This window comes from Panthera leo, chromosome B4 (genome assembly GCF_018350215.1).
Source record: "Panthera leo isolate Ple1 chromosome B4, P.leo_Ple1_pat1.1, whole genome shotgun sequence".
Lineage (NCBI taxonomy): Eukaryota > Metazoa > Chordata > Mammalia > Carnivora > Felidae > Panthera > Panthera leo.
Genome location: NC_056685.1, coordinates 80278480 through 80296342, shown reverse-complemented (window position 1 = coordinate 80296342; position 17863 = coordinate 80278480). Strand labels below are relative to the sequence as shown.

At 40.3% G+C, this 17863-nt stretch overlaps 1 protein-coding gene across 5 annotated transcripts; it reads left to right on the top strand.

Moving 5' to 3' along the window:
• The first annotated feature begins 1870 nt into the window (after positions 1-1870).
• Positions 1871-17130, top strand: GTSF1 (gametocyte specific factor 1). 5 transcript variants are annotated; one of them, XM_042946749.1, is made up of 9 exons: positions 1871-2027; positions 3655-3699; positions 9351-9451; positions 11241-11367; positions 11784-11867; positions 12262-12379; positions 13777-13871; positions 14782-14814; positions 16922-17130. In XM_042946749.1, exons 2-8 carry the CDS (start codon positions 3684-3686, stop codon positions 14796-14798), a joined length of 558 nt encoding a protein of 185 aa, XP_042802683.1. In that variant the 5' UTR covers positions 1871-2027; positions 3655-3683; the 3' UTR covers positions 14799-14814; positions 16922-17130. The 5 variants fall into 5 exon arrangements, with proteins under 5 accessions (XP_042802683.1, XP_042802681.1, XP_042802679.1 ...); XM_042946747.1 differs by having other exon boundaries at positions 1875-2068; XM_042946744.1 differs by lacking the exon at positions 1871-2027 and adding an exon at positions 2932-3081.
• Positions 17131-17863: the final 733 nt, after the last annotated feature.

Here is a 17863-nt window from a genome sequence, read left to right as displayed (position 1 = left end):
ACAGCTTTCTCAGCTGAGGATCCTGTCACCCTGACGCATTACTGAACGCAGTGAAGCCTGACTTTGGATTCTGGTTTGGAACCCACCCACCCCTTCCGTGCTCTCAAGCCCTAGGTCTTCCTCAGAAATTTCAGTCTGCAGGTATCTGAAAAGTACTTATGGGTCACAGTAACAATGTCAACAATTTCACCAGCTTACTGCAATTTGAAGCCTGAAAAATCACATTTCACTTCAAATCACATTGGCCCCACCAATCTGCATGAATGATGTGATAAATTAAGAGGTTTAGAATTTCAGAAAGGTTACCTTAAGATATTCCTAACAATCTGAAACCGATTTGCCGAAACAGCAGCTTTCTCTAAAATGCTTTGCGCTAGGCTTGCAGTGAAGCTTTCATTCTTAGCTATTATCTTTCAAGAAGCACTTTAACAGCTTGCTCCTCCTTCACAGGAATTATCCAGGCCACTCAGGTGAAAGAATAGCTTTCCTAAATGCAAAACAGTGCCTAGGTCAGTGGTTCCCAGCCTTGACTGCACATTAGAATCATCTGGGTAGCTTTTTAAAAATAACTATGCCCAGCCCTTTCTGATTAACTGGTCTGGAAGGGGAACTTGGGCTCCCCAGATGATTGGAATGTACAGACAAGATTAAAAATCACTAGCCTACAAGAATGGCTTGGGCAGGGCGCCTAACAACACATTTCTTTTTAGGGTCTTAATATGAGCCAAAGACTGTGATGCACACTCCTAAGTCCAAGAGCTGATAATCTTAAAAAAAAAAAAACAAAAAAACAAAAAAAAAAAAACAGGTAACAAATTATGTTTACAGAGTATTCTCGGAAAAATAAAATGTCCCATCTGTGATCCTTTTCACTGAAGCCACATTCAGTTCATGCTATCAGGATAAGTTCTCCTAAGTCACATTTAGGCTCTATTAGTCACTGATATGTTTCAAAAATCCCAATATTTCAGTACTCAGACTGATCTCTCATACTGCCTCCTATACTTTGGAGTACAAAAATTTTTGTCATATCGTATTTTTACTTCTTGGTTTTGAAAAATAGTATCACCAGATCTACCGTAACAGATGTCAACATCTTCCTTTTTTCCTGTCTAACCTTCAAAGACCACAAGTCCCTTTTTTCCATAAAGCGTTCCCAGCTTACTTTGGGCCTCAGTGATTTCTTCCTAACGTAAATTTCCAGTCCTGACCATATTTTCGACATCTGTTACACTGCTATTTTGCCTTTCATCCACTCTAGGCCTGTTTTCCTAAGCATTTCAGGGACAAGTACCGCGTGTGTGCGTGTGTGTGTGTGTGTGTGTGTGTGTATCACAGTTTCCACAACAGGGCGAACAAATCTATGTTTGGGTTTCCATTATCAAGTTATAGCGTTCTGGTTCCCTTCACCTCTCCAACTCTTTTCACTGAGCTCTCCCCTCAACTCTAAAACTCCCTTTAACCCAACGAGGTCATCCTCCCTCCCAAGCATTCTTACCTACTATTATTGACTTCTGAATTTTAAGATTCTACAACGCTTGCTAAACAAAAACAACTAGATTCCTGTCCTTGGTGTTTTGTTTGTTTAGGCTCTTCTGTAGGCTTGTCTCCTTTACGATTTCCCTCTTCCCGCCCCGCAAAATCCAAATTACACTTCTACCTGGGTAACTGACACCAACAAGGCTTCCTTCCCACCAGCAGCCGGCCCTAACCAGTCTCATTCCCGCTTCGAGCGCACATTCGCCTTCCTAAGATGGCCGCCACGAACCCCGAGGAAGGCAGGGCGGGTTCCACCCACGCAAGGCCACTACCGTTCCGGAGACCCCCAGGAGGATGGGCTAAAAAAGGAGAATGGCGCGAGGCGGGGGAACCTGAAGGGCAGGAAGGGGCCAAGGCGGGGCCCACGGCGAGGGAAAGGAGGGTCCACGCAGCCCACGCTCCCGCGGAGCAGAGGCCAGCGTCACAGGAAGTGGGGGCCCCACCCTCCAACGTCAGGGGCCGGAAACGAGCGTTGCTGGGGCGCGGAGGTGAGGAGAAAGCCACTGTGGGAAGAGCGTGTCTCGACCAGGTAGGGAAGGCGAGGCCCGTCTGGCTTGGGGCCGCCGAACACCTCCCCTTTAGTGTGCTGGGACACCTTCGCCCTCTAATATCTTCCTTTTTCCTCCCGTAGCCTTGGGACTGTGGGTTCCCGGCGCTGCTGTTGTGACTGCGCACCCCGAGGGCCTCTACCTCTTTTGTCTCCATTTTTTTAAGTTAACCACCTTCCCCCCCCCTTCTCGAGTTTAGTCTCCTTGCTTAAATCTACTCTGATTGTTTCGTTTAAAGGAAGAAAAACGATAGTTTTACTGAGACCCCATCTCTGTTAAGAGTTTAACCGGTCGCTTCAGACTACATCCAGCCCCCCAAACTTGACTGCTTCACGTAATTTGTCCATTTCACCGCGGTCTAGTACTAGGGAAAAGGTAAAGAATCGCCTGTTAACAGTTCGTTACGGAAGATACTTCAGTGGACACGGCTGAATGATGAAGCTATGGGTTCCAGGGCCCTTAGTCTACTCTAATTAGGCGTTCTGCCCCCAAAGTTTACGGTGGCTTAAAAATCAAGGAACCTAATACTTGGTTCTTCCTTCCAAACCTCTTAGTTTTTATTGAAAACGTGTAAAGTACGTATAAGTAAAACTTGTCAAAAGGCAGATCGGGATTTCTTAATCCAGATATGAAAAATATTTTTTACAACACTTTCACTAACAGTTGTCATTAAGAAATGGGCTCCACAGCAAATTTCTAGAGTTCCAGCTGATCACTTGTATTTCCTATCATAGATTCCAAGGCTGCTTATGTCATAGAATGGGGGGAAGGTGTGTAGAATTGTATGAAGGGCCAAAGCAGAGCTTGCTCTAGAGACAATAGCCGTAAATCTAGCCAATTTTCAGGAGTTTCCTATGAGAATGGCTTTATATAAATTTAGTTCTTCCCCATAATGATGTTTGTTTAATCACAATGCTAAATAGGGGGAGATCTTCAGTAGAAGAGGATCCAAACTACAGAACTATTTCCTATCCTTTAATCGTCTGCATTTCTGGTGGAGAGTTGTACTTTTGTTACTGTGGTATCCATAAAATGAACAGTTCTTAAGTCCTAACATTCAAAAGTTTTCCCTCAGTGGTACAGGGAATGAGTTCTAACTGGAGGCACTTAACCAAGTGTATCCATTTTAGCATAGGAGATTGGCAGGGGGGAAGGGAGGTGAAACATCACTGGAATAAGTGTGGCACTTCGCAGTCGTGCTTAGGAAAAGTCACAGAAATAATAAGCTAGAATGGCTCTGGGCTTATTGGATCCATTACGTGTGTACTTAAAGTAGACTGCCTTATCACCTGAGTACAGTTTAAATTAGTAGTCATATTTGGTTTTTCTTAACTGTGAGCCCTAGAATTTATTCCAAGAACGTGTGTTAGGCAAGCATGTTAAAATACTTCAAAGTAGTAAAGAATGCTTTAAAGGAGGGTAAATATTTGGGGGAACAGGACAGTCAGGCTTTCTTATATTGAACTTGGGTAGCTTCAATTCCAGTTCGACTCCCCTTTTTGGGACTTCCTTTGGTACATTTTTATTTCTGGTTACCTGAACCACTGCTTTTTTTTTCCCCCCTCAGCACTTGGATTCAGCTCCTTCATTTCCAACATGGAAGAAACTTACAGTATGTACTTCTTGTTGCTTTTAGAAAATAAGTTAAATTCTTTACATATAGTTTTATGTCTGACAAGACTTTTAGTGTGTTGGGAAGGATTCACATTTCTCCCTAAACTGCTGAAGATGTCTATGTGGTAGGTAGTAGAGAAATACCCAAAGTTGAAATAAGACACTTGAGGGGCGCCTGGGTGGCTCAGTCGGTTGGGCGTCCAACTTCGGCTCAGGTCACGATCTCACAGTCTGTGAGTTCGAGCCCCGCGTCGGGCTCTGGGCTGATGGCTCGGAGCCTGGAGCCTGCTTCCGATTCTGTGTCTCCCTCTCTCTCTGCCCCTCCCCCATTCATGCTCTGTCTCTCTCTGTCTCAAAAATAAATTAAAAAAGTTAAAAAAAAAATTTTTTTTTAAAAAGAAATAAGACACTTGAAATTTATCAAGCTTTGAAAAGGCTACAGTTGGGACAGCTGTGTTAAACTATATTTTTATTAAATGAAGCATTTTAATTTCTCAGGACTTCAGTTGCTCCTATTAAGTACAAGGGGCTAGTAACCCCTGTTTTCTTTCTATTGTGAGGAATAATATTGTGTACATAATGATGTTGACGTACGTTGAATTTTTAGGATTTAAAGACATCCTAGGAAGAGTTCTTAATTCTCAAGTGACCCAGGCACCTTAGATGGCCCAAGAAGTCAAAAGGGAGTGAGCACCTAGAATCATACAAACGTAAAAACAAAAGAAACCTGAAAAATCATTTCATTTAACGTTCAGATTTTACCTACGTGAAAATAGAACCTGGGTTAACTGACTTTCCCAAGGTCGCATAGTAAGGGACAGAGTCCTATGTTTTTCATGTGTCATGCCATACTTGATACCATAAGGCACTATGGTTTCTAGGTCCTAACCAAGTTTAAAGAACCTCTGCATCAGTGAATGGATGAAACTTGTCAGCGGGGCCTGCTTTGTTTCTTACTTTGCTGTCTCGTTCAGAATGTCTTTAGAGTAAGTTCCAACGAAAGGATATTTTTGTTCCATTTTACCTTCAAGGAAGAGTCCAGTAGAATCTTTATTACCAATCTATAGAAACTACATGGAAATGGTCTTTATTAAATATCTACATCAGAGGTTTTCAGACTTTTGAGCATGCAGCAGAATCACCGAGGGAGCTTGTTAAAACTCAGATTGCTGGACTCAATCCCACAATTTCTCATTCAGAAGGTCTGGGACCCAAGAATTTGCAGTTCTGACATGATTTCAGGCGAGGCTGCTTATCAGAGGACCACACTTTGAGAATCCCTGATCTAGAAAGCTGATTCTCTTTGGTCTTCCGTAGGGCTCCCTCCCCTACTCCCTTAATTTTTCTTAAAATATTATAATTTAAGCCTGGAATTCCATGTGAGATAGGCAGATAAATATTTATTTCTTCTTGGAAGCTTACTACTCTATTAAATTAGAAAGCAACAACTCCCCTTTATGTCTCTCATTCTTTACTTTTTTCAGCCATATGTTTCTATTTTGCTTAGAAAAATATCACTTGGGAGTGTGTTAGAAATGCACAGTGTCAGGACACCATCCCAGACCTACTGAATCAGAATCTGCATTTTAACACAGTCCCCAAGTGATTTAACGCCTAGGGATTATGTTAAAGTTTGAGAAGCTCTGCTTTAGAATATACTTGACCTTCTCAACCTTAAATTTTAACCTTAATCTGATAGATTGTGGGGCCCCTGGGTGGCTCAGTTGGTTAAATGTCTGACTCTTAGTTTGTCTCAGGTCATGACCTCATTGTTCCTGGGATCAAGCCCTTCGCTGATGCTGAGGGTACAGAGCCTGCTTGAGATTCTCTCTCTCCCCCTCTCTCTCTGCCCCTTCCCCACTTACATGCGAGCACGCGCACTCACGCGTGCACACACATGCTCTTTCTCTCTCAAAAATAAATAAACTTAAAAAAATTAATTTGATAGATTCCAGAAGATTTCCAGTTTCTGCTTGGGAGCTGTACCTCTTAGCTGTTGATACTTTTGTTGGGTCTAGTCCTGATTTCTATGAAGTTTCCTCCATTTTTTCTCACGTGGGTTCCAGGCCCTGCCCAAGGGTAAGGAACATCTGAGTCTGTGCTTTTAGAGGCAGCTTATCTACAGGGCCTACTCTGTTTTCCAAATTAAGTTATATTCCCAAAAAGCCAGACAGAGTTTTTGCTGAGCAGTTTGATAGTATTTATTACAGGTATTTAGGACTTTAAATACACCTGTATCTCAATGCCACACTCTTAGGTATCTGTCCAAGAGAAATGCTCATACGGTACACAAAGAAGTGTATACCAGATTGTTAGTCACAACATTATATATAATAACAAAAAACTGGAAACAACCTAAATGTCCATCCGTATAAAAACTGATTAAAAATCTATGGCACATCCCTATGCAACACTAAAATATTCCTGTTATGGTTTGGTTGTTTTTGGTTTGTTTGTTTGTTTGAATATTCCTTGTATGCACTGACATAGAAGGAGCTCCAGGATATATTAAGTTTTAAAAAAAGGGGGCAGGGGGTCAGAGCATCCGGCTGGCTCAGTTGGAAGAGCATGCAACTCTTGATCTCAGGGTTGTGAGTTCAAGCCCCACATTGGGGGTAGAGATTATTTAAAAATGTAAATAAAAACTTAAAAAAAACAAATAGCAAAATAGGTGCAGGAAATCCTGTCACATACTACTATATGGATGAACCTTGAGGACATTATGCCAAATGAAATAAGCCTGTCAAAAAAAGACTACCCTAGGGGCGACTGGATGGCTCAGTCTGTTAAACGTCTGACTTCGGCTCAGGTCATGATCTCCCTGTTCATGGGTTCGGGCCCCGCATAGGGCTCTGTGCTGACAGCTCAGAGCCTGGACCCTGCTTCAGATTCTGTGTCTTCCCCTCACGCTCCGTCCCTCAAAAATAAATTAAAACATTAAAAAAATTTTTTTTTAATAAAATAAAAAATTTTAAACAAGACTACCCTATGCTTTTACTTATATAAAGTATTTAGAATAGTCAAACTCATATAAACAAGAAGCAGGATTACTGGTTGCTAGGGATTGGGGAGAGGAGAGAATGGGGAGTTGTTGCTTGATGGGGATAGCATTTTGGTTCTGGATTGCTTGATGGGTATAGCGTTTCAGTTCTGCTAGGCAAAAAATTCTGGAAACTGGTTGCACAACAATGTGAATATACCTAACACTACCGGACTATAGACTTACAAATGGTTAAGATGGCAAAATTTTTTTTTAACTTTTATTTATTTTTGAGACAGAGAGAGACAGAGCATGAACGGGGGAGGGGCAGAGAGAGAGGGAGACACAGAATCGGAAGCAGGCTCCAGGCTCTGAGCCATCAGCCCAGAGCCCGACGCGGGGCTCGAACTCACGGACCGTGAGATCGTGACCTGAGCTGAAGTCGGACGCTTAACCGACTGAGCCACCCAGGCGCCCCAAGATGGCAAATTTTATGCTGTGTATCTGTTTATCACCATGAAAATTTTTTTACTTAGAAGTAAAATAAAATTTTTCAAATCTAGAAACCAGTTGAGAGCTGACCTAAGTTACCAGAGGCCAGGAAGTAAAGCGTTAATGGTAGGAAGCCATCATTATCAGCTCTGATGCATGGCACTGTACAGGTAGTATAACGTGTACGAGTCATAAGGTGTGTCCAGTCAGTCAGCTGCTGACATGGCCCGACGTGCTCATGATGGAATGGATTAAATGAAGAGAAACTAATAAGAATTCTATCTGTAAACTCTCCCTGGGTGTCTTGAAGCTTCAGAAATATGAAAAGATTGCTCGTCAGGATGAGCCCGGTTGGCGTAACAAGCCTGCCTGTCCTCTAATACTTTTCCTTCCTATTCTTTCCGTCCTTCAAGTCACCTTTCTGGCTCATTTGCATCACGATCATGGCTAGCAGTCTATTCCATGTTTACCACTCTCCCAGTGAAACTGCCTGTTTCAATTCCCCACTGACCTCTGATTTTCAGAGCAGTCTCCTGGTTTATAAGCTGCTTATCAAATGTGAATTGTTTACATGATTTCACTTTTATCATTGCCTTCAGTGATGGCAACAGCATTTTATTAGGTTGCCTCTTGTCCTCATAATATACTCAGAATGTGCTTAGCCATTTAATTTTCCTTTCTTAACCAAGCTTGTTAGAATTTGGGGCTCAGCTTGGGCATCATGTGAAGTCTACAGGTAGCATTATCCATTTAGAGAAACTTCTTTCGTAACTATAGAGGTAATTCCTGAAAGTATAGTCTTCTTTTAAAAAAAAAAAAAAATGTTTGTTTTTTTTTTGAGAGAGAGAGAGAGAGGGTGTGTGTGTGTGTGCGCGCGCACACGAGCGGGCAAAGGGTAAAGAGAGAGGGAGACACAGAATCCGAAGCAGGCCTCAGGCTCTCAGCTGTCAGCACAGAGCCCAACGTGGGGCTCGAATCACGAAACGCAAGATCATGACCTGAGCTGAAGTCAGATGGTTAACTGTGCCACCCAGGCACCCCAAAAGTATAGTCTTCTAAGGGTAGTTTTAAATAGCATGATCTAGGTTAGGGGCTTTCTTTCACATATGTCTGCAATTGTCTTAAACTTAGGAGGTTCTGTTTTTGTAGCTTACTTTTTTTTTTATCTAACTTGATAATCACTAGATTAGAGAATTCTGGTTTTTCCTCACCTGTGTTCCAAACTATGAAAAGTAAAACCACCAGGGCGCCTAGGTGGCTCAGTTGTTTGAATGTCCAACCCTTGGTTTTGGCTCAGGTCATGATCTCACACTGCGTTGGGTCCTCACTGACAACCCAAAGCCTGCTTGGGGTTCTCTCTCCCTCTCTCTCTTCTCCCGCACATGTGAGCACACATACAGGCATATTCTCTCTCTCAAGATAAATTAAAAAAAAAAAAAAAAAAAAAAGGTAAAACCACCTGTCTGATAAAGGTATTGTTTTCATTTGAGAGGTGTCTGCAGCAACCAATATCAGGAACTACTTAACAGTAGTCAAAACAAACGAAAAAGAAATCTAGATCTAGAGCAGTGCTTATGAACTATTTTCACGACCTGGCATACTAGTAAATAGGCAGGAATGCTGGCAAAGGGTATTAACTACCCTCAATTTGCCCTAGAACTGACTGATGGGGGATAGAGGGCACACGTGCAGAGGAATCCCCCATCAATATATTGGCACACCATCCATTCTGACCTTTAGCATACTGGTTGGGAGGCTTTGGTTTGGCTAGCTAGAGGTAAGAATGACCCTGAATTAGCACATCTAGAAGGGAGAAGAGGCTGTCATTTCATTTAACTTTATTGTTGTTTTCATTGTTACTCTTCGTATAAAACAAATTTATGTACAACCAAATATGAACTAATAAGATTCTATCTTATCAATATCCTATCAAGCTATCCCATGATAGCTTGTTTTGCTAGACTTCCCAAGATTTGGTGGTAATACAGTTTTATCTTCTCGGAGTTACATTTTCGTGTTTAAATGTTTAGTCACCCTTTTTTTTAAAATGCCAAGTTGTCATTAGACTGACTTGTTCTATTGTTAAAGATTCTGTTGAAAAATCCAGTGTGTCTGGAATACTGGAGTTGTACAAAGCCTGGTTGGGTTTATGTTTATCCTACCTTTCTCTCTTTTAGTCGATTCCCTGGACCCTGAAAAGTTATTACAATGCCCCTATGATAAAAACCACCAGATCAGGGCCTGCAGGTTTCCTTATCATCTTATCAAGTGCAGAAAGGTAAGATATTGTTTGCATTATTTGCCTTGTAATGACCTCCTGAGTTCTTTTAAGAGGCCAGATTTTGTAAATAACCGTATAATTTTAACAAAAGTGTTTTAACTTAATGCCGGAATTGTTTTAGGACTCTAACTACCAACATTTATAGAAAGGAATTTATTTCTTGAGTACATAAATTTTTTCTCGTTTTCATTTTTTTCCCCCTTAACTAGTGAGAAAACACCCTTTATATGCTCTTTTCACTCTTTGTAAAACAGAGGAAACACTAATTTTGCTAGCAACGAGAAATCCCTCTTGGCTTGTAAATTTGATGTGTTCGTTGTCCTGATAAGGATTGAGTGCCATAATACACTTATTTTTTATTTTTTTGTTTGTGTGTTTAGCAGTGTTAGAGAAGTTGAACAGCTAGAGGTTAGCCTAAGAAAAGATTCCTAAAAATAATCATTTCTCCAAGTTTAAACAGTAAGCGTCTTTGGGGTTTGGGAGGGTGGGGGGGAAGAAGTCATCTGAGTTTTTTCTCTGGTCTTAGCTGATGTAAACTACTTTAATTCTGGTATACTAATTGAGGCACTTAGAAAGGATTTTTAGAATACAGATGTCAGATACAGAGGGCAAAGGTCTGCAAGGACTTTTGCTTGGACAACATTTTTGGTATTTAATCCAAACTGCATACAATTCATGTATGCATTAACATCCTTTAAAGGGTGTTTCTCTTGTAATCTTGGAGACATGGTTGTAATGCCATTGGTGATCATTTCTCCACCCCTTTTGAATCTCTAGAGCAAGGATCCCTTAAAGTTGAACCTGGATAATCTGGACCAGCAGATACCACAATGACTTCCTTCCCTAGGCTCTCAAACATGCCCCAAGGGTAAAGGTTGGGAAAGGAAGCCAAGCGATAAAAAGACACTGTCTTTAACTCTCTTCTTGTGATGCTCTTAATCTTTCACCGCAAAAATCTTTGCATTGGAATGCTTGCAAATTCCTCACAATTTTCTTCATCCTCTGTTTTTCTCTAGTGTCCTCCCCCTTCACATTATTTTTACATTTTTGAGTATCATTTGTGATACGTGTTTTGCTTCTAATAATAAATGAATTTCTTAACTGCTGATATACTTGCTACAGGATTTGGGTGATGTTAAATACTTTGTTGTTTTGTTTTTTAAAATAAGAAACTTGGTCAGCAGAACAGACCCTCATTTGGGCTTTTCCTCAGTACAATAACCAAAATAAAGGTCAAATTGTTCACAGCGTCATTTCAGGGATCGTTACTTTAAATAAGTGTTCCTGTGTTAATCTAAAAAGCCATTGCTTTGCTGCTTCTGCGGCTCCCTTCCAACAGCTATTTTCCAGCACTATTGCATTGCAGTAATAGGGGCGCTACTGCAATGCAGACCAAGAGCGTGTTTCCGTGTTACTGTTTCCTGAATATCACCCTTCAAAGACATCCAGAGAGCTCCACCGTTATAGGCTGTGCTGCCAGAGTCTTGTGATCCTGAGAAAGATGGCTCAAATACCCAATCCGAAATTCACCATGTCCTTCCGTATAAGCCACTTTTGACCCAGTATCTGTGTTGTCAGTCTCTGTGATCCTAACAAAGAAGCTTATGTTTTGATGATCTTGAGGTCACCTGTACAGTCTGTGTGAGTGATAAATAATTCCCTCTCACTTTTCTACCATGAGTTTGCCTCCCATAGTTAAGCCACAAGTTTATTGAGAGATATTAGTGGAGTCGTTTATAGAATAAACCTCCTTATTTTGACAGACCCCTTAATTTGTGTTCTGCAGAATCATCCTGATGTCGCAAACAAATTGGCTACTTGTCCCTTCAATGCTCGCCACCAGGTTCCTCGGGCCGAAATCAGCCACCATATCTCAAGCTGTGATGATAAAAGTTGTATTGAGCAGGATGTTGGTAAGACTAGCTAAAATGTTCCAGTGCTAGAGGTTAGCCCTAGCTATGTATTGTGCTATGTTGTCACCTTGATTTTTGACTTTCATCATTTCAGAAGAATAATACCTTTCTGCCTTTGAGTTTTTTATCTCATCAGTAACAGGTTGTCAGGTTGTGTTTGTCAGACTGCTTTCCCTTCTGAACAGCCTGATCCATTTTACCAATAATTCATCTAAAAATAAGAATCATTTTATTGCCGTAAATATGATAAATGTCTTTGTTTCTGCGGGATAAGACCTCTCTGTTTAGCTTTTGTAGCATCCATTTTTCGGAAACAAAGACCTGTTAGGCTACCCTGCAACCTTTTAGGCCATTGACCCCTTTTAACATAATTGGCGATGTCCCCTTCTTACAGCAGAGTCTTTATTATCTTGCAGTCAACCAAACCAGGAACCTTGGACAAGAGTCTCTGGCCGAGAGCACCTGGCAGTGCCCTCCTTGCGATGAAGACTGGGATAAAGGTGAAGTGTTTCTATGTCTTTTTCTTCACAGTGTCTAAATTCTCAAGTCATTTGCTTTAGACAGAAGGAAGATTTTCCTTTTTTATGAGCACACCATGTTGTGCAGAATGCCTTATTATTTTTATTGGGCCCCAGAACGAGCACATTTGTATCACTGTGCAGACACGTGGAACAGCCTATCCCTCTTGATTGGAAGAAGCACTTCTTTACATCTGTTTTTTTCCATAAATTGTGTTGTACCATCTGTGTTTGGTTGTTACTGGGCACGTTTATTATTATTTATGTTGCTGTGTTTATATCCTTCAATTAAATCCCTGCTACTGTGTCAGGCAGGGTACTTGATCAATTTTTACTTGCTTCTCTAAACTTAGGTGTATTATTTCCCACCTTACAGATTCAACTAGCATAAACTACAGCACCACAAACTGTGTTTTGCTTTCTTTGGCAGATCTGTGGGAACAGACCAGCACCCCATTTGTCTGGGGCACAGCCAACTACTGTGGCAACAACAGGTAAATGAAATGGTCTCGTTCCCAGCACTGCCTCCCAAAATCCAAGTGCTCTGTTACCAAAGGAAGCCACCAAAGCCTGATTTGATCTCGTTCCTTAATGGTGTTACTTGGTGGTAATGTAGTCTAGATGTGGTTTTGACGAGTTATTTTCCTTTTTTATTCCTCAGTTCATAAAAAAGTCACATGCTTTGTGTTAATCACTATGGGAACACAAAAATACTAGCTTATAGCCTAGCAAGGGAGACAGTGGTACGAGACATTCTTGTGTCTGTTTGGTTTTTTTGCTAGGTTCACAGTATTTAAACACTTTGAAAAAAATTCTCCAGCTACACCACATGGATCAGTTTTACTCTGGGTAGCTAATGTCTAAGGAAAAATAATCTTAAAAGTTTGTGACTTGAAACTGGGTAAGCCAGAGTACCTTTGGGTAGGGAAGAAAATACATCTCTTCTTTCCACTGATTTGTATCTAAATCTATAAGATTTCTCATTACTGGGGAGCCTGGGTGGTTCAGTCTGTTGAGCATCCCAACTCTACATTTCAGCTCAGGTCGTGGTTGTGATTTCATGGTTCATGAGATCAGGGAGTGGAGCCTGCTTGGGGTTCTGTCTCCCCTGCTCATTTCTGCATATTCACTCATTCATTCTCATATTCTCTCCCTCTCTCTCTCTCCCTCTCTCCCCCCTCCCCCCTCCCCCTTCCCCCCGCCCCCTCCCCCCTCCCTCCTCCCTCCTCCCTCCCTCTTTCCCTCCCTCTCTCCCCCCCCCAAATAAACTTTAAAAAAAAAGATTTCTCATTACTACTTCATCTTCAAACAAGACCAAATTGCAAATATTCAGAAATGAAAATATTTATGGATTAGAAAATGAAGGAATGAGATGCTAGACTTCATTTTTCCCCAAATAGAATGCTTATCAATTTTTATTTCTTAGCTCCTAAGATAAGTTAACAATTGCATGTGTACCTTATTGTGTGTGTGCACTAAAATAGAAGAACGTGAAGATGAATTTTAATAGTACAGTTTTAATTTTCCCTCCGTCCTATGAGATGTGTTGCCTTTGGTTTGGTTGTCTTGGCATTTTATCTCTCATATTTGTTGAGTGAGTTGATGAGCCTGTCACACAACTGAACAGTAGATGGCATTGCTGTTTATCTCAATTTCTGGAAAATGAAAATGGTCAGACCCATCTTAATGCTTTTACAGAACAGTGAGCTTTTCAGAGAAGTAGTAATCATTCTAATTGCAAGAATGTTTTGATGGAAATGTGTTTACATTTCAGAATGTAGTTTGCTGTTTTCCCCCAAATTACAAAAAACACATTTTTGATGGTCTTGTGTGTGCCTGCCTGGAGAATACAGATAGGCGGGCATAGGCAAATTTGTCTTTCTTTTTGCAGCCCTGCAAGCAACATAGTTATGGAACATAAGAGTAACCTGGCTTCAGGCATGCGTGTTCCCAAGTCTCTGCCGTATGTTCTGCCGTGGAAAAACAGTAAGTGAAATAAAGGCAAAATGCTTTTATTCTTTTCATTGTGTAAATATGGTTGGTCTTGACTAGCCAAAAACATGTTCAGCGTGAACACATTACACTCGCATGACTCTGAGAGTGAGTGCCTCCTTGAATTTTGCATTCTGAGCACTTCGCTTTCTTCACCCTAGCCCTGGCCCTGGTTAATAACAGGAAAGTACAGGATCGCAGAAACCAAAAGAATGTGCTCAAGTTGGGGTGACCACTGACATCAAATACTGTGGGCAAATTTGGGGACCAATAAAAAAGCTATTAATTTTGCCTAGGAGGAAGTCATCCCTGACATTCAAGGCATAATATCAATAGGAAACTGGGATTCGAAATGGATTGCAGAGACCTAAAAGGAAATGAAAGAGAGAAAATGAAAGTAATAAGTCAGAAGAACTGGCATTAAGAATAGTATTCCGATGTCTTCCCTAGGCATCAGAGGCCGTTCTGGGTAAATAGGTACTGAATTCATATCATATCACCCTGATAAATTCCCACACCCAAGATACTGTCATTTTTATTTAATACGTACTTTCCTAATGTTGCTCCCAAATGCACATTCCCTTGATTTCGGTCTCTGCTGCTGTTTGAGCTAATTTTGTAGGTGGCTAAAAGATTCCCTTTAAAACATTTCCCTTTGGATACTTCCATTTCCAAAAAAAATGAGATCACCAGATCATATGCCTGAAGGCTTGATAGGTAATGAATGAACTATTCTTTTCCCATGCGTTTGAGTAGAACCCAATCACTAATTTTGAATTCTTCTACTTTTATATTGTAATTCAGCCTACCCCAGGAATAAGTCATTTGTGTTTAGTAAGAATAGGGAATGGAGTGAGTTTCAATTGTCATGGTGTATTTATTTTGAAATATTTCTACTCCATAGATGGAAATGCACAGTAACTGAATATCTCATCAAGTAAGTGTTTCAGTTTTATTTCACTATCTCTTCAGATGGTAGCAAGATTTAACTGGACATAAAGCAATTTGGGTCCAATTTTCTTTCAGATTATGGTACCAAATTAAAGCTTTGTGTGTGCCTGTGTTTTTTAAGTATATAGCTTCTATTATGGCTTTACACGCTAATGAATAGGCATTTACTGGTTAAATTAGAATTCTGTTAACATGCCAAGTTGCTTTCCCTAACGTTAATACACATTGCCTTTTTCCTTTTTCTTTTCTTCTTTTTTTTTTTTTATCAAAGTTGCATTCTAGATCTATCATGCCTTTTTAATGGGCTTGAGATTAATCAGACAGCTGTGCTTCACTGCTCTGCAATTTTTCCTTTGCTGTACAGTTTAACACTCATCAAAAAATTCACTCCTTTTAATGAGCACTTAAAAGTTTGGGGTCTCTAAGAGTCTTGCACTGTCGATCTTATCTGAATACCTGATTTAGTAGAATCTCACAAAATCTATATGAAGGGAGCAAAATCTTTTTACAGAGAAAGCCTTTCCTTGAGGTAACCGTGTACACCTATGGCAGAGCCAAATTTGATGCTTCAAATGCTATTTTGGTTGAGGTTGCCCGGCCATCTTGCTCCTGGCAAAAGGAATATTATTAGTCTAGGGAGGAGATGATATCCCCACTGTCATGCAGATAGTAGGCTCTCTGTGAATATTTACTTAATGAGTAATTGGCCTGATGCCTTCCAGTTCATTCGCTTCCTCTGGACAGTGAAGCAGGTGGATCTCCTGTGAGTTAGGGTTCATGTTGTACCAAAACTGATGTTTCTTCTAGTGAGAAGCAGAAAAGAGATTCTAAAAGCAAACACCCTTTAGCCACGGACAATATTTACAAGTTGCTTCTAGGTACTATCCATTTTTCTTGGTAGGTTCTGATGTCACATGGTTAAATACATCTGGAAACCAGAAAATTAGATTTGGCCCCAGAAGAGAAAGTGCTACAGCAGCACTGGGGTGTGTCAGGAAAGCACACACTGACCTGGATGAATGGCGAACTTTGAAGCCTTCTCTGACACGCCTCCCAAGATGCTTGGTGCTCATCTCGTCTGGATAGCTACCTAATAAAAATGGTCTAGGGGCGACTGGCTGACTCAGAAGAGCATGCAACTCTTGATCTTGGAGTTGCGAGTTCGAGCCCCACATTGGGTGTAGAGATTACAAAAAAAAAAAAAAAAAAAAAAGTTACTCTAAGATGAAAGCCTAGGAGAAGCTCCTGTCTCTAATGCTGAATACTAGATGTTCCTCTCCTTTGGAACTTAACTCTTTGCTGTTAAACCCCTTACATGCTGAAAATGTATTTTTCTATATAACCTCTGAGGAACCAAGGGAAAAAAATTATCCTAGTTTAGGTAAGAATCCTTAAACAGCCACAGACCTTTTTCTCTTAATAAAAAATAAAGCATCATATTTTGAATGTCTGTTGTAGAATGCTGTAGCTTCTTTGGAAAGATAAAAAAAGAGAAGATAGGACTTTATCCCTTAAGGAACTTAAGTATGGGTGGAGATTTTTTTTTAATACATATACATAAAAAGGATCGGTTCACCTTGCATTTACTATGCTTTTATCTCATTGTGTTTTTATAAACAAATCTTTTTACTAGGTACGTGTCTCGAAGCAGGTGATATCATATTAATTTTTGTTCCCCTAATGTGCATTGTAAACAGCTCAAAAAATATTACTGAACTAATGAGTAGATAGAGTATGTGAGAAGAGAAAAAGATCAATATGTTAGTTGAAATTAATCCAGAATTGTCTCGAGGAGTCAATTGTATGGATAGTCAATTCTGATTTTCTTCTCACTCATGAAACTGTTGACACAAGGAGTGTACATCGATCTCTGTGTAGAATGTTTTTAATTCAATTAACAAGTTTCTGTGTGCTTAGTGGAACTGAAAAGTTAAGGGTCAGAAGGTACTTGGTGTTCTGCCATTAACAACAGCAGATTCTTCCAGCTGACCAAGAGATTTTAATCAGGTTATGTGGCCTGTTGTCAGATGTAGTTGGTGTTTTTATCACTGACAGGAACTAAGATCTCTTCTTTTTCTCTCATTTCCTTGCAGATGCCAGACCCTAGAAGACTCTTGCTTCTTCCTGCTACCAATGGGTTCTTCATTTTTTTTTTTCTCCTAATTTTAGAAAGATAAACTGTGACTTTCAAACTGACAAGTACCTTTTTCTTTTTTCCTCCCTGCTTTGAGTCTCATTCATTTGATGCAGGAAAGAACTCTCAAACTCAGAAGAACTGCTTCAAATAAAGCATCAACATAGATAGCTTGATAGTTTCATTAAGTACCTGCAGCCCCAAGATCAGAAATCACATCCTGTTCCACATTAATGAAACATAATTATTTAAAGTTATCTTAAAGGATCCAGCTAAAGCAGGCAAGAAACTTGGGTTGGAAAAAAAAAAAAACAAAACTGTATTTATGTTCTCTGACACACATCAGCAAGCTTCTTTTTAGAATTTATAGGAATGGGCCTTTTTTGATCAGTGCATCTTTTTATCCAGAGTCCTCAAGATGTTGATAGCATTTATATAGCAAAATACCCCATTCTTGGTTAAAATCTTAGAACATCTTGCTCTCTGAATATTTCCAACCTAGGGTAGGTTTCTTTTCATCTCTCCCACATTCCAGCTGGAAATTGTACTCGGTGTCAAACCAGGTGTAGATTATGTAGGAGTGAAGATTGGAATGGAGAGGAACAATGTATGCGTGGGGAAGAGATAGGCTTTCCACCTGTGTGTGAAATTTGATTAAGCTTCAAAGCTTAAATTTGTGATGGCCCTGCCGACTACCCTGGGATTTGTGTAGAGTAAGTTCAATTTCTGAAACACCCAAAGCTCGGGCTGTCCTAGCATCTGGTTGGCTCTCAAGAGGAAACCTCATGATTTCCCCAGACCAGTTTTTTTGTTTGTTTATTTGGATTATCTGTGCGTTTTTGCTTTTTTGTTTTTGTTGATTGGTTGGCTTTTTCAGGTTTGGTTTGGTTTGAAGTCTGCA

Coding starts and splice junctions, on each gene's coding strand:
- GTSF1 (XM_042946744.1), top strand. CDS start 3,000: ATGCTAAATAGGGGGAGATCTTCAGTAGAAGAGGATCCAAACTACAGA. Junction 11,368..11,783: donor TTGTATTGAGCAGGATGTTG/GTAAGACTAGCT, acceptor ATTATCTTGCAG/TCAACCAAACCAGGAACCTT. Junction 12,380..13,776: donor AACTACTGTGGCAACAACAG/GTAAATGAAATG, acceptor TTCTTTTTGCAG/CCCTGCAAGCAACATAGTTA.